General features: G+C 45.7%; 1 protein-coding gene across 1 annotated transcript in view; it reads left to right on the top strand.

Moving 5' to 3' along the window:
• Positions 1-14,098, top strand: part of ZNF57 (zinc finger protein 57) — a 55,654-nt gene extending 41,556 nt beyond the window's left edge. Inside the window, exons 3-5 of the mRNA XM_031934729.1 lie at positions 10,496-10,622; positions 11,263-11,434; positions 12,408-14,098. Coding sequence (XP_031790589.1) covers positions 10,496-10,622; positions 11,263-11,434; positions 12,408-13,773 — 1,665 coding nt within the window. The 3' untranslated portion in view covers positions 13,774-14,098. The remainder of the gene's footprint in view (positions 1-10,495; positions 10,623-11,262; positions 11,435-12,407) is intronic.
• The last annotated feature ends 10,561 nt before the right edge of the window (positions 14,099-24,659 follow it).

The raw sequence follows: 24,659 nt of genomic DNA, 5'->3' as shown, positions 1-24,659 counted from the left end.
TAGTAATTTGGGTCTTTTACCTCTCCATATAAACTTTAGAATCAGTTTGTCAATATCCATCAAATAACTTGCTGGAATTTTGATTGAGATTGTGTTGAATCTGTAGATCAAGTTGGGAAGAACTGAAGTCTTGACAATATTGAGTCTTCTATCCACGGATAGGAAATAACTATTTACTTAGTTATTTGATTTCTTCTGCCAGAGTTTTATAATTTTCCTAAGATAGATCTTGCATACATTTTGTGAGATTTATACCTAAATATTTTATTTTAGGGCAATGCTGCTGTAATTCCACTGTTGTCTAAGAGCATATGATGTATGATATTCTTTTAAACTTGTTAAGGTGTTTTATGCCCCAAAATACAGTGTAGGTTGAGGAATGTTCTGTGTGAGCTTGACAAGAACGTGCTTTCTGCTGTTGTTGAAGTTGTCTACATTCATTATTGGGGGTGCTGTTGAATTCAACTCTGTCCTTACTAATGTTCCGCCTGGTTCATCTATTTCTAATAGATGTTTAAGTCTTCAGCTATGATGGTGGATTCATCTATTTTTTCCTTACAGTTCTAGCAGTTTTTACCTCCTCTGCCTGAAATTAATATATGTGCTCCAGCTTTCTTTTGAATAGTGTTAGCATGATGTATCTTTCTCCATCCCCTTACTTTTAATCTATTATGTATCTTTAAAGTGGGTTTCTTATAAATCAGGGGTCCCTAGCCCCCAGGCCATGGACCAGTACTGGGCCGCACAGTAGGAGGTGAGTGGCGGGCCAGCAAACAAAACTGAGCTCTATCTCCCGTCGGATCAGCAGCGGCATTAGACTCACATAGGAGCCTGAACCACGCTGTGAACTGCGCATGAGAGCCATCTGGGTTGCGTGCTCCTTATGAGAATCTGATGCCTGACGATCTGTCACTGTCACCCGTCACTCCCAGATGAGACTTTCCAGTCATAGGAAAACAAGCTCAGGACTCCCACTGAGTCTACATTCGGGTGGGTATGTAATAATAAAGTGCACAATAAATGCCATGTGCTTGAGCCATCCTGAAAGCATCCAGCCCCCACCCCGTCCATCTCTGGAAAAACTGTCTTCCACAAAACCAGTCCGGTGCCAGCAAGGTTGGGGACCGCTATTATAGACAACATATAGTTGGGTCTAGTTTTTTGGTCCGTGCTGACAATCTGTTTGTAATTGTAGTCCATCAACTTTTAAAGGGATTGTTGACATAGTTAAATTAATAGCTGACATATTTGTTACTGTTTTCTATTTGTTGCCCCTGCTCGTTGCTCCTTGTTTTGTCTTCCACTCTTTTTCTGCCTTTTTTGGTTTTAATTGCATGTTTTGTGCAATTTTTTCTCCTTAGCAAGTCAGGTATGCTTTTTCCTTTTTTAGTGATGGCCTGAGAGCTAATTGCATGTTTTGTGCAATTTTTTCTCCTTAGCAAGTCAGGTATGCTTCTCTTTCCTTTTTTAGTGATGGCCTGAGAGCTATTTATTTATTTGGCAGGATCTTGCTTTGTCACCCAGGTTGGAATGCAGTGGCACAGTCATGGCTTACTGCAGCCTCAATCTCCCAGGCTCAAGCCATCCTGTCACCTCAGCTTCCCAAGTCGCTGGTACCACAGGGTACGTGCCTCCAAACCCAGCTAATTTTTGAAAACTTTTTGTGGCCAGACATGGTGGCTCACGCCTGTAATCCCAGCACTTTGGGAGGCCAAGGCAGGTGGATCACCTGAGATCAGTAGTTTGAGACCAGCCTGGCCAAAAAGGTGAAACCCTGTCTCTACAGAAATACCAAAAAAAATTAGCCGGGCATGATGGTGGATGCCTGTAATCCCAGCTACTCTGGAGACTGATGCGGGAGAATCACTTGGAATCTGAGAGGCAGAGGTTGCAGTGAACTGAGATTGTACCACTGTACTCCAGCCTGGGCGACGAAAGGAGAATCTATCTCAGAAAAAAAAAAAAAAAAAAAAAAACTTTGTATAAAGACAAGGTCTCATATGTTGCCCAGACTGGTCTTGAACTCCTGGCCTCAAGCAATCCTCCCGCCTCAGCCTCCCAAAGTGCTGGGATTACAGGCATGAACCACCGCACCTGGCTAGAGTCTTCAGTCTTCAATATACAGCCAATCCACATCCAGATAACACTATACTGCTTCCCAGGTTGTGAAGTATCTTACAGTAGTTATTCCATATTTCTCCCTTCTTTTCCTTGTATCACTGGTACCATTTCACTTATATGTAAGATATAGTTATTGAATACAATGCCACTGTTACCACATATAACAAAGGAACAATTTGTTATAAGTAACTTAATAACAAAAATAAAAGTTTTTATTTTACCTTATTTTTTTTCTGATGCTCTCCCTTTATGTAGATACAAAGTTCTAACCTCTATAATGTTCTTCTCTTTCAAAAAACTTCTTGTAACACTTCTTGTAATACCGGTAGGTCTACTGGCTACAAATTCCAATTTTTTTTTTTTTTTTTTTTTGTCTCAGAAAGTCTTTATTTCTCCTTCAGGTTGAAGAATAGTTCACAGAATTCTAAGTTGGTGGGGATTTTTTCTCTGAACACTTGAAATAATTCCCTCCACTCTCCTTGCTTGCATGGTTTCTGAGGAGAAATTTGATGTCATTCTTGTCGTTGCTCTGTAGGTAAAGTGTTTTTTCCTCTGGCTTCTTTGGAGATATTTTATCTTTCTTTTTCTTTTTTTTTGAGACAGAGTCTCGCTCTGTCACCCAGGCTGGAGTGCAGTGGTGCAGTCTCGGCTCACTGCAAGCTCCGCCTCCCGGGTTCATGCCATTCTCCTGCCTCAGCCTCTCGAGAAGCAGGGACTACAGGTGCCCGCCACCTCGCCCGGCTAATTTTTTGTATTTTCAGTAGAGACGGGGTTTCACCGTGTTAGCCAGGATGGTCTATATCTCCCAACCTCGTGATCCGTCCGCCTCGGCCTCCCAAAATGCTGGGATTACAGGTGTGAGCCACTGCATCCGGGCTATATTTTATCTTTCAAACAGTGTGAATATCATATTCCTGGCTAGGGGTTGTAGGGGTTTTTTCTGTTTGTTTCATGTATTTTACTTGGTGTTCTCTGAGGTTCCTGGATCTGTAGTCTGGTATCTGACCTGAATTTATGCTGTTATTTTTGCTTCAGATATTTCTTGTGTTCTTTCTTCTCCTAGTATTTCACTATGCATGTGTTACACCTTTTGTAATTGTTACACATTTCCTGGATAGTCTGTTTCATTATTGTTCACTCTTTTTTCTTTTCAGTAGTTGTTTTTTTTTTTTTCTTTTTTTGAGATGGAGTTTCCCTCTTGTTGCCCAGGCTGGAGTGCAATGGCGCAATCTTGGCTCACCACAACCCTCACCTCCCGAGTAGCTGGGATTACAGGCATGCGCCACCATGCCCGGCTAATTTTGCATTTTTAGTAGAGACAGGGTTTCTTCACGTTGGTCAGGCTGGTCTCGAACTCCCGACCTCAGGTGATCTGCCTGCCTCCGCCTCCCAAAGTACTGGGATTCCAGACATGAGCCACTGCACCCGGCCTAGAAGATTTTATTACATGTCTTCAGGCTCAGAGTCTTTCCTCAGCCACACCCAGTCTGCTCTTGAGTCTGTTAAAGTCATTCTCCCTTTCTGTTACAGCACTTTTCATCTCTCCCACTGCCTTTTCATTCTTAGGATTTCCACTTCTTGGCCTATATTGCCTGTTTTTGCATGTTGTCTACTTCTTCCATTAGCGCCCTTCACCTGTTAATCATACTTGTTTTAAATTCCCAGTCTGGGCCGGGCGCGGTGGCTCAAGCCTGTAATCCCAGCACTTTGGGAGGCTGAGGCGGGCGGATCACGAGGTCAGGAGATCGAGACCATCCTGGCTAACATGGCGAAACCCCGTCTCTACTAAAAAATACAAAAAACTAGCCGGGCGAGGTGGCGGGCGCCTGTAGTCCCAGCTACCCGGGAGGCTGAGGCAGGAGAATGGTGTAAACCCGGGAGGCGGAGCTTGCAGTGAGCTGAGATCCGGCCACTGCACTCCAGCCTGGGCGACAGAGCGAGACTCCGTCTCAAAAAAAAAAAAAAAAAAAAAAAAAAATTCCCAGTCTGATACTTCCAACATCCCTCCATATCTGAGGAGTTCTTTGTCTCTTCAAGCTGTGTCCTTCGCCTTTTAGTGTGCCTTGTCATTTCTCTCTGGAAAGCTAGACACAGTGTGCTTGGTGGAAGGCACTGGAGTGAACAGACCTGTAGTAGCGCCGTGGTGAGGTGCGGGCAGAGGGCAAGGCCTCCCTCATCCTTTGCTGAGGTCTCTGTTTTAGTGAGCCTGTGCCCCGCGACACTGAACTTCACAAGTGCTTCTCAGTTCTTCCTTCTCCTCTCACTTAGGCGGGACAGGATGAATAGAGGAAGCTGATGTGGGAAACTTGTCTTTCCACAGGTCACTTAGACTCTGATGAAACCCCCACAGGTCAGGCTCTGGTAAAAGAGTTTCTCTTAAGGGAAAGGCCCGGTGAGAAAGAACAGAAATATCCGGCCTATTTCAAAATCATTATTTTTCTCCTCTAGAAGACTGTCTCCCCCCCCCACCCCGAGATTCCTCAGACTTGTGCACGCTGTGCCCCCAGGAATTCATCAGTTACAGCTCAGGCTTTCCCAGCTAAGTAATGGCTCCCACAGAGGCTTCTGTTCATGGTTGCGTGTTCTGGTAAGTTGTGATTCCCTGTAGCCACCTCTCTGTTCAGTTTGAGGGGGCAGAGCTTGCCCTGTGACATCAGTTCTCTGAAGGATGGAAGAAGAGCTGTTGAGGTTTCAGTTTGTTCAGCTTTTTAATTGTTACAGTGGAGTAGTAACTTCCAAGCTCCTTACATGCTAGACCAAAAACTAAGTCATTTAACTTTTTTTTTTTTTTGGAGAACGAGTCTCGCTCTGTTGCTCAGGCTGGAGTGCAGTGGCGCAATCTTGGCTCACTGTAAGCTCTGCCTCCTAGCTTCACACCATTCTCCTGCCTCAGCCTCCCGAGTAGAGGTGCCCGCCACCTCGCCCGGCTAATTTTTTGCATTTTTAGTAGAGATGGGGTTTCACCGTGTTGGCCAGGATGGTCTCGATCTCCTGACCTCATGATCCACTCGCCCTGGCCCCCCAAAGTGCTGGGATTACAGGCATGAGCCGCTGTGTCCAGCCATTTAACTTTTAAAAGGAACTGCCAAACTGTTTTCTTAATTGGTGGTACCATTTTACATTCCCACCAGCAATGTGTGAAGATTCCTGTTTCTCCATATCCTTGCCAAAACTTATTTTCCTTTTTATTTTTTTATTTTACCCATCCTAATGGGAGAGAAGTGGTATCTCCTTTTGTTTTGATTTGCATTTCCTTGATGACTAGTTACTGACAATGTTTATTTTTCTTGGAGAAATGTCTGTTCACATCCTTTCCCCACTTTTTGTTGAGACTGAGTCTTGCTCTATCACCCAGGCTGGAGTGTAGTGGTGTGATCTCAGCTCACTGCAACTTCCACCTCCTGGGTTCAAGCGATTCTCCCTCCTCAGCCTCCTGAGTAGCTGGGATTACAGGCACCTGCCCTCACACCCAGCTAATTTTTGTATTTTTAGTACAGATGGGGTTTCACCATATTGGCCAGGCTGGTCTCAAACTGCTGACCTTATGACCCACCCACCTCAGCCTCCTAAAGTGCTGGGATTACAGGTGTGAACCACTGCACCCGGCCTCTTTCTTCATATATTCTAGACCCAAGTCCTCTATGAGACATATGTTAAACCAACTTTGCACTTCTTAGATAAATTCCAGCTAGTTGGCTGGGCGCGGTAGCTCATGCCTGTAATCCCAGTACTTTGGGAGGCCAAGGCGGGTGGATCACCTGAGGTCAGTAGTTCAAGACCAGTATTAGCTGGGCATGGTGGCAAGCACCTGTAATCCCAGCTACTCGGGAGGCTGAGGCAGGGAGAATCGCTTGAACCCAGGAGGCAGAGGTTGCAGTGAGCCAAGATTGCACCACTGCACTCCAGCCTGGGCAACAGAGTGAGACTCCATCTCAAAAAAAAAAAAAAAAAAAAAAAAAAATCCAGCTAGTCATGATGTAGAATTCTTTTCTATATTACTGAATTTGCTTTGCTAGTATTTTATTGAGGATTTTGGAATCCATAACCAAATATTGGTCTGTAGTTTTATTGTGATGTTTTTATCTGGTTTTGATACCAGGATAATACTCATAAAATGAGTTGGGAATTGCTCCTTTCTTTTGCAACTTTTGTAAAATGTCTTATAAACATTTGGCATTAGATTTCCCTTAAATTTTTGGTAGAATTCAGGGGAGAGGCCCTGAATCGGGCTCAGGCTTTGCATCTTCAGTAGATTTTGATAAATAATTTAGTCTCTTCGTTTCTAATAGGTCTATTTGGATTGTCTGTGTCTTTATTTTGGTAGTTAAGGTGGTTCTAAGAATGTGTTTATCTGTGTTAACTAATGTATTGATGTGTAATTGTTCATAGTATTTTTATCATCCTTTGTATTCGTTTAAGGTTGGTAGTAATGTTCACTCATTTTCTGGTTCTAATAAGTTTGAGTCTCTTTTTTCTTGTCAGTCTAGCTAAATCAGTTTTGCTTGATCTTTTCAAACAACTAGCTTTGGTTTCACTGATTTTTCTCTATTGTTTTACTGTTCTCTATTTCATTGATTTGGCTGTAATATTTATTATTTCCTTCCTCCTAGTTGCTTAGGGTTAGTTTTATTTTGCTATTGTCTTGAGGTGGACAAGGTTAGGTTGTTGATTTGCAGGCTTTAGGATAGATATTTATAGCTATTAATTTCCTTTATGTAAGTTTTGGTATGTCTCCATTTTCCATCCATCTCAAAGTATTTCCCTTTGATTTCTCTTTGATCCATTAGTTATGGAAGAGTGTGTAAATATCCACATATTAGTGAATTTGCCCAATTTTCTGTATAAGTTTCCAATTTCATTTCTCATTCCATGGTGGTCAGAGAACATATTTATTTCTGGGGTTGTTATTTGTTTGAAAACTGACTCTTGCTCTGTCAGTGCTGTGATCAGAGCTCACTGCAACTTCTGTCTCCTGGGTTCAAGCAATTCTCGTGCCTCAGCCTCCCAAGTAGCTGGGACTACATGTGTGTGCCACCATACCCAGTTACTTTTTGCATTTTTAGTAGAGACAGGGTCTCACTATGTTGCCCAGGCTGGTCTCGAACACCTGAGCTCCAGCAATCCATCTGCCTTGGTCTCCCAAAATGCTGGGATTACAGGTATGAGTCACCGAGCCCAGCCAATACCTTGTATTTCTATTGTTTAAAATTTGTTGGCCGGGTGGGATGGCTCACGCCTGTAATCCTAGCACTTTGGGAGGCTGAGGCAGGTGGATCACAAGGTCAGGAGATTGAGACCATCCTGGCTAACACGGTGAAACCCTGTCTCTACTGAAAATACAAAAAATTAGCCAGGCATGGTGGTGGGTGTCTGTAGTCCCAGATACTCGGGAGGCTGAGGCAGGAGAATGATGTGAACCCGGGAGGCGGAGCTTGCAGTGAGCTGAGATTGCGCCACTGCACTCCAGCCTGGGCAACAGAGCAAGACTCCATCCCAAGAAAAAAAAAATTGTTGAGGTTTCTTCTATGGCTTAGCAAAGCATCTCTTTTACAGCACATTCTTCCTGCACTTGAAAAGAATGCATGTTTTGCTATTGTTGGGTTGAGTGTTCTGCAGGTATCTGTTATGTCTAAATGACTTACAGTGTTCAATTATTTTATTTCCCTGTATTCCACCTAGATGTTCTATCATTAAAAAGTGGGGTAATAGATGATGCTGTGTTCAACTAAAAAAAAAAAAAAAAAGAGTGGGGTATTTATGTTCCAGCTGTTATCCTATGTTTAAAATGTTTAACTATCCTTTTTTTTTTTGGAGACACAGTCTCACTCTCTTGCCAGGCTGGAGTGCAGTGGTGCGATCTTGGCTCACTGAAACCTACGCTTCCCAGGTTCAAGTGATTCTCCTGTCTCAGCTTCCTGAGTAGCTGAGACTACAGGTGTCCATCACCACGCCCAGCTAATTTTTGTATTTTTAGTAGAGGGGGCGTTTTACCACATTGGCCAGGATGGTCTGAATGTCTTGACATCGTGATCTGCCGGACTTGTCCTCCCAGAGTGCTGGGATTACAGATGTGAGCCACCGTGCCCAGCCTATTTTTGCCATTTTTTTGCATCATGTATTTTGGTGCTCTGTTTTTAGGTGCACATATAATTATAACTTTACAGGGTGGATTGAACCTTTTGTCATTATACAATTTCCTTCTTTACTAACACTTTTTATTTTAATGTTATGTCTGATATTAATATAGCTATTTGCACAATATCTTTTGCTATCTTTTTTAGACGGAGTCTTTGCTCTGACACCCAGGCTGGAGTGCACTGGTGCAATCTTGGCTCACTGCAACCTCCACCTCCTGGGTTCAAGAGATTCTCCTGCCTCAGCCTCCCGAGTAGCTGGGATTACAGGCATAAGCCACCACACCTAGCTAGTTTTTGTATTTTTAGTAGAGACAGAGTTTCACTATGTTGGCTAGACTGGTTTCAAACTCCTGACCTCCAGTGATCTGCTCACCTTGGCCTCCCAAACTGCTGGGATTATAGGCGTGAGCCACCGCACCCAGCCCCATCCTTTACTTTCAATCTGTTTGTATCTTTGGATCAAAAGTGTGTATCTTTTTTTTTTTTTTTTTTTGAGAGGGAGTCTTGCTCTCTCGCCCAGGCTGGAGGGCAGTGGCGCGATCTCGGCTCACTGCAAGCTCCACCTCCCAGGTTCACGCCATTCTCCTGCCTCAGCTTCCCGAGTAGCTGGGACTACAGGCGCCTGCCACCACGCCCGGCTAATTTTTTTGTATTTTTAGTAGAGATGGGGTTTCACCGTATCAGCCAGGATGGTCTCGATCTCCTGACCTCGTGATCCTCCCGCCTCGGCCTCCCAAAGTGCTGGGATTACAGGTGTGAGCCACCGCGCCCAGCTAGTGTGTATCTTATACAGCGTATATAGTTGGACTATGTTTGTTATCCATTCTGACAACCTCCGCCATTTAATTGGGTTCTGTAATTCATTCCCATTTAGTGTTATTACTGAGTTAGACATTCTTATGTTTGCCATCTTACTTTTTGTTTTCTGTGGGTTTTATGCCTTTCTTGTTGCTATACTCCTTTACTACTTTGTTTTTTTGTTTGTTTTGTTTTGTTTTTTGGAGATGGAGTTTCACTCTGTCACCCAGGCTGGAGTGCAATGGTGTGATCTCAGCTCACTGCAATCTCCACCTCCTGGGTTCAAGTGATTCTCCTGCCTCAGCCTCCCGAGTAGCTGAGATTACAGGTGCCCGCCACCACACCCGGCTAATTTTGTATTTTCAACAGAGACGGGGGTTTCTCCATGTTGGTCAGGCCAGTCTAAAACTCCGTACCTCAGGTGATCCGCTGACCTCGGCCTCCCAAAGTGCTGGGATTACAGGAATAAGTCACCATGCCCAACCACTACTTTCATTTTCATTAAGTGTTTTCTAATGAAATCTTTCAATTGTTTAACTTTTTACTATTTGTTGGTTTCTTTAGGGGTCACTGTATTATACATGTGAGGCTTATCAGATGAGCTGCAGGTTTATATTAATTGCTTGATTCCAGTGAGATACAGAAATGCTGCACCTGTGTAGCTCTATTCCTTCCTGCCCCCCAACTTTTATGGAATTATGAATACATACTACATCCATGAATATTATACGCCAAAACAGTGCATTTTAATTAGCACTTTACCATCGATAGTCATGTCCCTTGCCACCTTTGCTCCCTCACCTCTTTGTACTGTTATTGGCAAATAGATAAGTATTCTTATGTGTTATACAGTAACAGTACTTTACACACATTTATACAGTTGCCTTTAAAATAATTTAAGAAAATAAAGGGGAAAAAACTGATACAGTGTGCCCCAGGGCTCCACGCTCCACGCAGACAAAAACAGGAATTCTTACCTCACATTGTTAGAAGCTCTCTGGCTGGCCTCAGGCCCGTGTATTCAAAGATCCCCTTACCAGGCAGTGGATTCCAAGGACTTACAGTTTTCTCCAGTAGCCGATCAAAGGCTTGTCCGAAAGACCTATGAAATGTGCATCGTTTGGACAACTGAGGCCTGCTGCATTATGCAGCGTTTCAAATGGAAAAGTTACTGCATTTGCACAGCATCATCTCTCTGGACCCTGCTGGTAGAGGAAGGTAAGAACAGTCACGGTAAAAAGGTAGAGATAAGTTCAGACTGACAGTGGTGCTATTAAGTTTATTAGGAAGTGATTGTGAGTAAGTAAAAGATGTAACATTCACGTCATAGAGGAGGTGTTGGGACAACACAGAATCTCGTTTGAATTTATGAATTGAGTCCAGTTCCCAGTAGTTTCGGTGTCACTAATCCTCCTGCACACCTATGTGGTTTTTCTTAGGACTCGGTGGTCTTTGAGGATGTGGCTGTGGACTTCACCCTGGAGGAGTGGGCTTTGCTGGATTCTGCTCAGAGGAACCTCTACAGAGAGGTCATGCTGGAGACCTTCCGGAACCTGGCCTCAGTAGGTAAGGATGACATCATTCCTTCACTTGGTTTTTAATGAACTCATTTCTTTCTCATCAATTCTGTTCCAAGATTTGAAATGTGGGAAAGGACTAAGGTACACATGTTCACAGCCACCATGGACCTAGAATCTAATCATTATTCTCTAACAGTGAAAACGTGTGTGGAACACATGTTATTTCTGTCTTGGTTTTGTTCACAGCCACCATGGACCTAGAATCTAATCATTATTCTCTAACAGTGAAAATGTGTATGAAACAGATGTTATTTCTGTCTTGGTTTTGTTCACAGCCACCATGGACCTAGAATCTAATTATTATTCTCTAACAGTGAAAATGTGTATGAAACAGATATTATTTCTGTCTTGGTTTAAAGGACTTGAAGTTCCTTTGGTGTAATTAGTATGGGTATAGATTTCATTGGTCATTTAGGATCACAGAGTGGTTCCTTGTTTGATACCTGTGACTTACTGTGTTTGTGAAATACCTAACATTTTGACCCCTGATGTCTGTTACTGATGAAGTCCTCAAAATGCTAAACTCCTCAGTGTCTTCCTTTGCTTAATACATGTCAATAATTATGCTTCCTTTGCTTAATACATGTCAACAACAAATATGAGATTTGTTCACTTTTTTGTTTCAGATAATAAGACTCAATTTAAAGCCAATGGGTCAGTTTCTCAGCAGGATATGTACGGGGAAGAAAAATCTAAGGAACAGACAATACCAAACTTCACAAGAAAGAATTCCTGTGCTTACACTTTAGAAAAAACTTGTGAAGGCTATGGCACTGAAGATCACCACAAAAATCTGAGGTGAGATGCACTCACAAGAGAAATAAGTCGTCCAGGAGAAAATCTTCGTATGCAATTAAATATATATATAAGTATTGCTCCAAATATAAGCATTGCTCCAAAATTTTTTTTTTTTTTTTTGAGATGGAGTCTTGCTGTGTCTCCCAGTCTGGAGTACAGTGGCACAATCTCGGCTCACTGCAAGCACCACCTCCCAGGTTCACGCCATTCTCCTGCCTCAGCCTCCCGAGTAGCTGGGACTACAGGTGCCCGCCACCACGCCCAGCTAATTTTTTGTATTTTTAGTAGAGACGGAGTGTCACCGTGTTAGCCAGGATGGTCTCGATCTCCTGACCTCATGATCCACCCGCCTCAGCCTCCCAAAGTGCTGGGATTACAGGCGTGAGCCACCACGCCCAGCCTGCATTGCTCCAAATTTTAACCAAAAAAAATTTGTATTTGATTTAGACATTGAGAATTTGAAACACAATTGCTAGAAATAATGACAGGGGGCCGGGCGTGGTGGCTCACGCCTGTAATCCCAGCACTTTGGGAGGCCGAGACAGGCAGATCATGAGGTAAGGAGATCAAGACCATCCTGGCTAACACGGTGAAACCCCGTCTCTACTAAAAATACTAAAAAAAATTAGCTGGGCATGGTGGCTAGGCGCCTGTAGTCCCAGCTGCTCGGGAGGCTGAGGCAGGAGAATGGCCTGAACCCGGGAGGCAGAGCTTGCAGTGAGCTGAGATTGCACCACTGCACTCCAGCCTAGGCAACAGAGCAAGACTCCGTGTCAAAAAAAAGGACATTACAGGAAAACCCCATATATCATAAATACTGCATTAATAAATATGTCTCTTCAAACAATTCAGAATAGAAAAACTTCATGTACACTGAAATGTAGTTAGAAATGTATTTCTAATACTTGTTAATACATATCAACAAATCATTGCCAAACATACCATAAATAAAAATGTTTCCCATTTTTAACAGAAATCATATGGTGGACAGATTCTGTAACAATAATGAAGGTAATCAATATGGAGAAGCCATCCATCAAATGCCAAATCTTACCCTGTTCAAGGAAATTTCTGCTGGAGAAAAACCGTATGAATGCACCAAGTGTGGGACAGTCTTCACGCATCTTTCTTCTCTTAAAAGGCACGTCAAGTCTCAGTGTGGACGAAAAGCGCCTCCGTGTGGGGAATGTAAGCAGGTCTGCATTTGTCCCTCACACCTACACAGTCACGGAAGAACCAACACTGAGGAGAAGCCCTATAAGTGTCAAGCGTGTGGGCAAACTTTCCAACATCCCTGTTCCCTCTCTCACCACGTGAAGACTCACACAGCAGAGAAAACCTATAAGTGCGAGCAGTGTCGGATGGCATTTAACGGGTTCGCAAGTTTCACTAGACATGTGAGAACTCACACAAAAGACAGGCCATATAAATGTCAGGAATGTGGGCGAGCCTTCATTTATCCCTCGACCTTTCAAAGACACATTTCAACACACACTGGAGAGAAGCCCTATAAATGTCAACACTGTGGGAAAGGCTTCAGTTACCCCCAGGCTTTTCAAAGACATGAGAAGACGCACACGGGAGAGAAGCCCTATGAGTGCAAGCAGTGTGGGAAAACCTTCAGTTGGTCTGAAACCTTGCGAGTACACAGGAGGATTCACACTGGGGAGAAACTCTATAAATGTGAAAACTGTGGGAAGGCTTTTACCTCTTCCAGATCATTACAAGGTCATTTGAGGACGCACACGGGAGAGAAACCTTATGAGTGTAAACAATGTGGGAAAACTTTCACTTGGTCCTCAACGTTTAGAGAACATGCGAGAATTCACACACAAGAGCAGCTCTGTAAATGTGAACACTGTGGGAAGGCCTTTACTTCTTCCAGAGCATTCCAGGGTCATTTGAGGACACACACTGGAGAGAAGCCTTATGAGTGTAAACAATGTGGGAAAACCTTCACTTGGTCCTCAACATTTAGAGAACATGCGAGAATTCACACACAAGAGCATCTCTATAAATGTGAACACTGTGGGAAGGCTTTTACCTCTTCCAGATCATTCCAGGGTCATTTGAGGATGCACACTGGAGAGAAGCCTTATGAGTGTAAACAATGTGGGAAAACCTTCACTTGGTCCTCAACCTTACATAATCACATGAGGATGCACACTGGAGAGAAACCTCACAAATGTAAACAATGTGGGATGTCCTTCAAGTGGCCCTCCTCCTTCCGAAACCATCTGAGGATGCATGCGGGACACAAATCCCACGAATGTCAGTCACACTCAAAAGCCTTCAGTTGTCAAGTCATTCTTTCTAAAACCAGTGAGAGTACACACTGAAGAGAAATTCTATAACTAAGTAACATGGGGTAACCTCACATTAATTCACGTATAATTCGCCACAAACTTCACACCAGGAGAGAAATCTTACAAGGATGATATTGTCTTTGTCAATACCTCATTTGTAAAACGGAGCCATTAGAGAAAATAATTCTATAAGTCCTCTTTCAGCTATAATACCTACGTTTTAATAGTTAAGTGTTTTATCCCAGGCTGGAGTGCAGGGGCATGATCTCAGCTCACTGGAACCTCCGCCTCCCGGGTTCCCGCCATTCTCCTGCCTCAGCCTCCCGAGTAGCTGGGACTACAGGTGCCCACCACCTCGCCTGGCTAATTTTTTGTATTTTTAGTAGAGAAGGGGTTTCACCATGTTAGCCAGGATGGTCTCGATCTCCTGACCTTGGGATCTGCCCATCTCGGCCTCCCAAAGTGCTGGGATTACAGGCGTGAGCCACTGTGCCAGGCCTCTTAAATATTTTCATTTTGAACTGTATTAGACCCATGGTGATTTGGAGTGTACTTTGAACATGACAGAATTTTTATAGTTTCTGTATTTTTCTGTATGGCATCATTACAACAATGAAACTTTGGTATTTTTTATTCTAACTGGCCTACTGCTAGAGATAGTGGATATCACTTACCTATTTTAAATATTGTACCTTACCAGAATTGTTTTGCAAAACCTTGTACATATGCAAAGTTCTCTATAAAGTATAGTCTCTAATCATCTTTTGCAATTTGTTTTTCCTCATTTGTCACCGGGAGTTCGACAGTAGCCTTTGAATTAGGAATGAGGACCTATACGACGAGAATCAGTCTGCAGATGGTTTTGTTATGGATGTATGTGTAAGGCTGGGAAAGACATTGCCCTGAATGTCTTTCCTTTATGGCACCAAGTTAAAATCTGCTCATTTTCTACTTTGCATGAGGTTTGGCAGTTAGGACTAGAGAAGTCATTACCCGCTTTGTAGAGCCGGCATACTCAGAGACATCAAGGTGGCACACAGGTGCACCATACACACGGCCTTCTGGGTCACTGTATTGATTCCTGCCCTTGTTAATGAAGAGTATCTCTAGGACAGACTCCAGCTGCCCAACTTTCAGCCAGACGTCTCCGTGAGCTCCCCCAACAGGAATACATTTAGTTCGGATTCCTACAACACCTGCCATGTCCACCAGGCCACTGCTCCTGACTGTCAGGGTGATCATCTCTGAAGCTCTGACTCCCTCCTTTAGGTCTTACCTTCTTTTATTTTTATTTTATTTATTTATTTTTTTGAGACAGTCTCGCTCTGTTGCCCAGGCTGGAGTGCAGTGGTGTGATCTCGGCTCACAACCTCTGCCTCCTGGGTTCAAGAGATTCTCCTGCCTAACCTCCCGAGTAGCTGGGATTACAGGCAAGCACCACCACGCCCGGCTAACTTTTGTATTTTTAGTAGAGACGGGGTTTCACTGCGTTGGCCAGGCTGGTCTTGAACTCCTGACCTTGGGATCCGCCCGCCTCGGCCTCCCAAAGCGCTGGGATTACAGGCGTGAGCCACTGCACCCAGCCCAGGTCTTACCTTATTTTTATACTAAACATTTTGTTCTTTTGTTCTCTTAGTACTGCTTACGGTTCTGTGTGCAGACACAACCATGACAGCCAAAAATCACACACACAAACCAAAAATCACACAAATGTTTGATCGTGTACAGCATCACTGAATGACTACTTAGTCCATCCATGTACGAATAGTCACCTCTCATATCAGGCAGACTGAGTTTCCTATTTCTCAGAGCTCAGTGCAACTCTTCAGTACGTGTTCAATACTATGTTTAATTATATGCCATTAAGAACAAGACACTTGGCCGGGCGCGGTGGCTCAATCCTGTAATCCCAGCACTTTGGGAGGCTGAGGCGGGCGGATCACGAGGTCAGGAGATCGAGACCATCCTGGCTAACACAGTGAAACCCCGTCTCTACTAAAAAATACAAAAAACTAGCTGGGCGAGGTGGCGGGCGCCTGTAGTCCCAGCTACTCGGGAGGCTGAGACAGGAGAATGGCGTAAACCCGGGAGGCGGAGCTTGCAGTGAGCCAAGATCGCTCCACTGCACTCCAGCCCCGGCGACAGAGCAAGAGTCCGTCTCAAAAAAAAAAAAAAAAAGAACAAGACACTTTTTGTCAAATTCCTCTGTAGTTGTTTCTTAGATTCTATGAACCATGTTCAGATCAATTGTACACTAACATTTTTACTCTGAAGATATAAATATTCCATTGCAATTATGGAATATGAAATCAACTTTCTAATTTTGTCAATTTAGGCACTATTTATTAGGATTACCAGATGTGTACAGCTCATACACTCTTCTTAAAGTTCAATTTTTTATATACTCAAAACTTTTGACATTAACATAACTTTTTTTTTGAGATGGAGTCTCGCTCTGTCGCCCAGGCTGGAGTGCAATGGCGTGATCTCGGCTCACTGCAAGCTCCGCCTCCTGGGTTCATGCCATTCTCCTGCCTCAGCCTCCCAAGTAGCTGGGACTACAGGCACCCACCACCACACCTGGCTAATTTTTTGTATTTTTAGTAGAGACGGGATTTCACCGTGTTAGCCAGGATGGTCTCGATCTCCTGACCTCGTGATCCACCCGCCTCCGCCTCCCAAAGTGCTGGGATTACAGGCATGAGCCACCACGCCCAGCACTCCTACCTAACAATCTTAACCGAAGAACTACTCAGGGGTATTTAAATGGTGGGGAGCAATAGATACACAGCTGTGCATTTTTGGAGTTGACAGTAATTATCGGGGGAAACCCCACCCCTGATATTTAACATGGGTTCTTTTCTATTTCCCTAAGTGTCTCGGCTGGTTTGAGAAATAAAGGGAAAGAGTACGAGAGAGATTTTAAAGCTGAGTGTCCGGGGGAGACATCACATGTCGGTAGGCTCCTTGATGCTCCTGGAGCCGTAAAACCAGCAAGCTTTTATTAGCGATTTTTCAAAAGGGGAGGGAGTGTACGAATAGGGTGTGGATCACAGACATCACATATTTCTTTTCTTTTTTTTTTTTTTTAGGTGGAGTCTCGCTCTGTCACCCCGGCTGGGGTACTGTGGCTGGATCTCAGCTCACTGCAAGCTCCGCCTCCCGGGTTTACGTCATTCTCCTGTCTCAGCCTCCCAAGTAGCTGGGACTACAGGCGCCCGCCACCTCGCCCGGCTAGTTTTTTGTATTTTTTAGTAGAGACGGGGTTTCACTGTGTTAGCCAGGATGGTCTCGATCTCCTGACCTCGTGATCCGCCCGTCTCGGCCTCCCAAAGTGCTGGGATTACAGGCTTGAGCCACCGCGCCCGGCCAACATCACATATTTCACAAGGTAATAAAATATCACAAAGCAAGTGGAGGCAGGGCGAGATCACAGGACCACAGGCTGGGGCAAAATTAAAATTGCTAATGAAGTTTTGGACACGCATTGTCATTGATAACATCATACCGGGAGACAGGGTTTGAGAGCAGACAACCTGTCTGACCAACATTTATTAGGTGGGAATTTCCTTGTCCTAATAAGCCTGGGAGTGCTACAGGAGACCAGGGCTTATTTCATCCCTTCGGCTTCGACCATAAAAGACAGACGCCTCCAAGGGGGCTGCTCATAGACCTACCATCAGGGTGCATTCTCTTTCTCAGGGATGTTCCTTGCTGAGAAAAAGAATTCAGCGATATTTCTCCTATTTGCTTTTGAAAGAAAAGAAATATGGCTCTGTTCCGTCCGGCTCACTGTCAGTCAAGAGTTTAAAGTCTTATCTCCCTTGTTCCCTGAACATTGCTGTTATCCTGTTCTTTATTCAAGATGCCCAGATTTCATATTGTTCAAACACACAAGCTCTATGAACAATTTGTGTAGTTAACGCAATCATCACAGGGTCCTGAGGCGACATATGTCCTCCTCAGCTTACGAAGATGACGGGATTAAGAGATTAAAGTAAAGACAGACATAGGAAATCACAAGGGTATTGATTGGGGAAGTGATAAGTGTCCCTGAAATCTTCACAATTTATGTTCAGAGATTGCAGTAAAGACAGGCATAAGAAATTATGAAAGTATTAATTTGGGGAACTAATAAATGTCCATGACATCTTCACAATTTATGTTCTTCTGCCATGGCTTCAGCTGGTCCCTCCATTCGGGGTCCCTGACTTCCCGCACCAGGTAATGACTCCCAGTAACAATCAACACAGGGGTATGCTTCGGCTTCATTTTTACAATGGTTGAAACTGTTAGGCCATGTGATATGTGGTCATGAATTTGAACGAGGGCGTTCTGATCAGAGGGTTCCCATTTGATGTGGACCACAGAGCAACTTACCTACACGAGTTGTAAGCTGCGTGTTAGCCTAGCTCCTGCTGTAGCAGATCCCTCTCCAGGCTCTCCTGCATTCCAACCTGGATGTTCCCTGGCAGCTATGACATTAAAGCGACAAATGCTGAATTTAACACCAGGGGCACATTTGCAATTATTTTAAAAGTGGGGACGGGGTTTTCATAAAAGCCTTTGCATGGCCAGGCCCAGTGGCTGACGCCTGTAAATCCCAGCACTTTGGGAGGCCAAGGCAGGCAGATCACCTGAGGTCAGGAGTTTGAGATCAGCCCCAATGTGGTAAAACCCCGTCTTTACTTAAAAAATACAAAAATTAGTCGGGCGCGGTGGCTCATGCCTGTAATCCCAGTACTTTGGGAAGCCGAGGTGGGTGTATCACAAGGTCAGGAGATCGAGACCATCCTGGCTAACACGGTGAAATCCCGTCTCTACTAAAAAGAAAAATCCTGTCTCTACAAAAAATTAGCTGGGCGTGGCTGGGCGCCTGTAGTCCCAGCTACTCGGGAGGCTGAGGCAGGAGAATGGCATGAACCCAGGAGGCGGAGCTTGCAGTGAGCCGAGATCGCGCCACTGCACTCCAGCCTGAGCAACAAAGCGAGACTCCATCTCAAAAAAAAAAGAAAACATAGAAGCCTTTGTAATACGTGGCTCTTGCATCTGAATATTAAAAATTGACACAAAACATTAGAGTTTGGCAAGGGCATAACCCAGGCACTGTGACCTCTCCACCCATTCCTGACACTGGGCTCTTGAGCCCTCCACCTGGGAGATGTCTCACTGCTGACGGCTTGTGTTTGGCTTTCTGGATTCACCGCTGTTTGTAACCGTGGATGGACAGTTTGACCCTGCTTCCCTCACCTTCTCCTGGTAGGCACAACTTAGTAAGGCAGTTATCCCTCAGAAACAGGCTGATCTTTTCTGAGCTGCTCACTGAATCAGGACAAAAGGGATGGGAGGTTATGTAAAGCCATCTTGAAATTTTTTTGAAAATTTCAGATTTTATCACAACCAATTTTTAAACCTGTATCTTTGAGTAAACTGTATTAAAAGGTTTTTCTGTGGAAAAACTTTGTTCATATTCCATACAACCCTTCCAGAAGGAAGATCTGGATAACACTAAGGGATGATTTTTTAAATGTGAAATGATTGCCAAATGGGACACAGTGATTTTGTAATAGGAGGAAATATCCAAAAGCATCTGAGGTGGCGGCTAGGGGAGGGCAGAGGCCAGTGTTCATCTTAGTTTTCAGAATCTTTCCTGCAACCTCTTCCTTCCTCCTGAAGAAAAACCCTCTGTGCTGCTTTCCAAATTCCCATGAGTTCTTTTCTTTTTTTTTTTTTTTTTGAGACGGAGTCTCTGTCGCCCGGGCTGGAGTGCAGTGGCTGGATCTCAGCTCACTGCAAGCTCTGCCTCCCGGGTTTACACCATTCTCCCGCCTCAGCCTCCGAGTAGCTGGGACTACAGGTGCCCGCCACCTCGCCCGGCTAGTTTTTTGTATTTTTTAGTAGAGACGGGGTTTCACTGTGTTAACCAGGATGGTCTCGATCTCCTGACCTCGTGATCCGCCCGTCTCGGCCTCCCAAAGTGCTGGGATTACAGGCTTGAGCCACCGCGTCCGGCCGAGTTCTTTTCATTTTATTTTATTTATTTTTTGAGACAGAGTTTCACTCTTGTCACCCAGGCTGGAGTGCAATGGCGTGATCTTGGCTCACTGCAACCTCCACCTCCCGGGTTCAAGTGATTCTCCTGCCTTGGCCTTCCAAGTAGCTGGGATTATGGGCGTACGCCACCATCCTCGGCTAATTTTGTATTTTCAGTACAGACGGGGTTTCACCATGTTGGTCAGGCTGGTCTCAACCTCCTGACCTCAGGTGATCCACCTGCCTCAGCTTCTCAAAGTGCTGGATTACAGGCGTGAGCCACCGAGCCTGGCCCCCATAAATTCTTTGAATGCGCACTGACTGCTGAGCCTAGACCACCCTGACAGGCTGTCAGGAAGCCCGGCGTGGCCCAGCTGCTATACCTGCCCTGCAGAACACCCTGAGGGCCACACTGGTGAAAGTGATGATCTGTCCTCATAGACAAGTAGACCATGTGGAACTGACTGCCTCAGGCAGTCTCTCTGATATCAGGGACTAAACTCACTTCACTGGACAGAACTGAGAATTCTCCCTACAGGGGGAGGCTGCACTGAGTGTCTGTGAACCTTCACTGCCGACTAATGGATGTCTTGCTTGGGTTGCCCTGAAAATTGTCAGCTCAGTTTCCAGGAGTACCTTGTGTGTCCTGTGGGAATGTCATCAGGTGTGGAACCTATCGGGACACTGAGCTGTGGAAGGCAGTCCGTGCAGCTTCAAATTACTGGCAAGAGTTGTGCTCTGCCACACACTTGGTAACTTAGGGCAGGTGAAACAGGATTAATACATAAGTTTAAGAAGGAAGCCAGGTGACTTTCTAAAATAGACCTTTATTTTAACTAAGTCCAAAACCCCTAAAGGGCATAGCTGGAATCATTCCTGCAAGCTCATTCCCCCATGTCCCCCGTGCTGTGACAGTCCTACTGATAATTATTTTGCTGTAAAGCAGGGGCCAATAGGCTGTGCTGCAAAAAACGTAGCAAAGCAGGCCTGAATGCTATCCCTTGAAAGCCCTGTTTACAAGGTCAGCTGTGTCAAAACTGCACAAGCAATATGGCTTATGCAAAACATCTTTCATTCTGGGCATCTGGAATCTTGGTATTTGCCAAGCAGTGAGTGCTTCATAACCAGCTGGCAATAAAAAATACCCTGGCAGAGTCTCTATTGAGCTTCTCGGGTTGGTAAACAGTCGCACGTGCTGTTACAATTAGTTGCCCGGGCAGTAAAGACATCTTGTACGACGCCAACCAGGGAGGACCCTTAGAAGCTTGTGCCTGGTTTCGTCAGCTTCACCCCATGTGCCTCATCCCATTGCTAATATTTGGCTCTGAGTCCTTGCACTGTAATAAATCTTAGCTGTAAGGCTGACCATCCACCAGTTCCCCTCAGTACCCCTAACAAATCCCTGAGCCACTGGGGGTGGCCTTGAGGACCCCTAGCACATCTGACATCCTGAAACTGGGAAATTTTTAATGCATTTTCCTAAGAGTGGATGGAAGCTTTGTGTTTTAATGATCTGCAAAGCCCAAAAAGCCCCTTTTGCTTTTCAAAGGTATGATTTTCATAAGTTTGCACTTCCACCAAATGGGATCATAGGAAAGAGAAAAAAATGTAACAGCTTTGTGTGTGTGTGTGGTGGGGGGCGCAGTTTCTGTGTAGAGATGAGGTCTCACTATGTTGCCCAGGCTGGTCTGGAACTCTTGGACTCCAGTAATCCTCCCGCCTTAGCCTCCCAAAGCGCTGGGATTAAAGTTGAGAGCCACCACCCCTGGCCGATAGCTTTGCATTTTGTTAATGACGAAAGTAAATGAAATTCTGTCAATTTCTTGATGTTAAGTATTGCGGAGATTGTATCATTTACCATCTCATTGTACCTCCTGTTCCCAGCTTCCCTCCCATCATACAAAAGAAGAAAGTGAAGCACAGGGAAAACAGAATCTGAACCTAAACTCCCGTATCTCGATGTAAACATAGTAATTTAACCTCTCAGTTTTGAAGGCCTGTTATCTGCCATCTCTTTTACTTAGCTCTGTCAAAAGTTTTTTTTGTTTGTTTTTGTTTTTTTTTTTAGACAGAGCTTCACTCTTGTTGCCCAGGCTGGAGAGAAATGGCGCGATCTCGGCTCATGGCAACCGCAACCTCTGCGCCCAGGTTCAAGCGATTTTCCTGTCTCAGACTTCCGAGTAGCTGGGATTACAAGCATGTGCCACCACGCCTGGCTAACTTTTTGTATTTTTAGTAGAGACGGGGTTTCTCCATATTGGTCAGGCTGGTCTCCAACTCCTGACCTCAGGTGATCTGCCTGCCTTGGCCTCCCAAAATGCTGGGATTACAGGCGTGAGCCACCGTGCCGAGCCCATAAAAAGTTTTTAAACTGAGAACTCTACAAGACAATAATAGGCTGGGTGCCATGGCTCATGCCTGTAAACACAGCACTTCGGGAGGCCAAAGTGGGAGGACTGCTTGAGCTCAGGAGTTCGAGGCCAGTGTGGGCAACACAAGGAGACCTTGTCTCTACTAAAAAAAATTTTTTTAATTAGCAAGGCATGGTGTTGCATGCTTGGAGTCCCAGCTACTGGGGAGGCTGAGGTGGGAGGATCACTTAAGCCCAGAGTTTGAGACAGCAGTGACCTATGACTGTGCCCCTCCCACTCCAGCCTAGGTGACAGGATGTGACCCTTGTCTCTCGATCAATCAATAAATGACAAGTATAATTAGCTAATTTTACAAATATGGCATCGAATTTTACAAATAGGGTTCAAAAAGCTACATGTTTCACATAACATGACATTCTGGAAAAGGCAAAGATATAGGTAGCTAAAGCAGATCCGTGGTTGGGGTGAAAGGCTGAGTACAGATGGGCAACCCAAGAGTATGTGGGGAGTGACAGAATGTTCTCTATTTTGGTGGTGTAAATGTGCATTTATGGGCCGGGCGCGGTGGCTCAAGCCTGTAATCCCAGCACTTTGGGAGGCCGAGACGGGAGGATCACGAGGTCAGGAGATCGAGACCATTCTGGCTAACACGGTGAAACCCCGTCTCTACTAAAAAAAAAATACAAAAAAAAAAAAACTAGCCGGGCGAGGTGGCAGGCGCCTGTAGTCCCAGCTACTCTGGAGGCTGAGACAGGAGAATGGCGTGAACCCGGGAGGCGGAGCTTGCAGTGAGCTGAGATCCGGCCACTGCACTCCAGCCTGGGCGACAGAGACAGACTCCGTCTCAAAAAAAACAAACAAAAAAAAAACCAAAAAAAAAAAATGTGTATTTACGAAAACTCATAGAAATACGCTTAGTCTTACTGTGTGTATATTAAAAATAATAAAAAACAACAAACCGCTTTCGCTTCCTAGGAGAAAATGTAAACCCTCCTGAACTTTAATTGAAAATGTGCAACGTGGTTGGGCACAGTGGATCACACGTCTGTAATCCCAGCACTTTGGGAGGCCGAGGCGGGCGGATCACCTGAGGTCAGGAGTTCAAGACCAGCCTGACCAACATGGGGAAACCCTGTCTCTACAAAAAATTAGCCAGGAGTGGTGGCAGGTGCCTGTAATCCCAGCTACTCGGGAGGCTGAGGCAGGGGAATCGCTTGAACCCAAGAGACGGAGGTTGCGGCGAGCCAAGATAGCGCCACTGCACTCCAGCCTGGGCAACAACAGCAAAACTCCGTCTCAAAAAAAAAAAAAAAGAAAAAGAAAAGAAAACGTGCAACGTTTCTTTTACCACCTTTGGATGCTTAGGAAGCACTGAAGGTCTGAGGAAGGAGGACTCATGCCCCAAACTTGCCTGTACTGACGTTAGGAAATGCCCTTGTGGGCCGCACCTGCCAAGAGCGCTTCTGTGAGAGTTGAGTTTATTCAGGTCCCCAGGGTCAGATCTTTGGAAATGCTGTGGTTTTGAAACCTAAAGGCGCACTCCAGTTCTCCCAAAGGGGACTCTACCTAGTTGGGGGGAGAGGGGAGGGAGTGGGCCGTCCTAATTCTCAGGCATCAGCTGAGGACTTGGCTTGAGGCCAGTTTCGATTCTCCGCTCCCATAACAACCCAGTTCCACGACTTCTCCGTAAGCCTCATTAAAGACCCGCACCTGCACCCTCTCGGGAGCACAGTTGCAGCTGCGAGGGGAAAGCGCCGGAAAAAGAGTGGCTGGGTCCATGTTCCACGGCCACCCGCGACTACGGCCACAGGCACCCCACAGCCTTGTAGCCACCTCGGCGCCCCAGGACAACCGCAACCACCAACCTCAAAGGCGCCCCACCATAGCCAGCGCAGATGCACCCACGCCCACCCTAGGTTCCCCCGACCCACTGCCTCTCTGTCCCCGACGTCTGCAGGCGCACCCACACCCACCCTCGGTCCCCCCACACCGGCAGGCGCACCCAAATGCACTGCCCCTCGGTCCCCCATACCCACAGGTGCACCCACACCCACCGCCCCTCGGTCCCTCACACCCACAGGCGCACCCGCACCCACCGCCCCTCCGTTTCGCAATCACCGAGGCCAGAGGCAGTGCCTGCACCTGCACAGCCGCACCAGACCCCGAAGCTCACCTCAGCACCCGCGCAGTTCCAGCCAGACGACCGCCCCGGCAAGGCCCCTGCCCCGGGGGCTTGTGGGAAATGGCGACCTCAAACGGAGGCTGAGCAGACGCTCAAACCCCGGTCCGTCAGGCTCCTCCCGGCATGCAGCGCGCTCTGCCGCTTAAGCCGCGTGCCGCGGGGCCCTCTGGGATTACGGAAGCCGCGGGCTAAGCTCCCTCCTTCTGCGAGGGCCGCTGCTGTGGTTTTTCCAAGCGACAGAAAAGGGGACTCAGAGTCAGGGCGAGGTGGGAGATTACGGACACCCTGAACCCCTGCCCCGCGTTGCAGTAGCTTGCGGTCATCTTCTGGGT

This window comes from Piliocolobus tephrosceles, chromosome 21 (assembly GCF_002776525.5).
Source record: "Piliocolobus tephrosceles isolate RC106 chromosome 21, ASM277652v3, whole genome shotgun sequence".
NCBI classification, from domain to species: Eukaryota; Metazoa; Chordata; class Mammalia; order Primates; family Cercopithecidae; genus Piliocolobus; species Piliocolobus tephrosceles.
The sequence above is the reverse complement of the archived record's forward strand: the minus strand, read 5'-3'. Positions and strand labels throughout refer to the sequence as shown.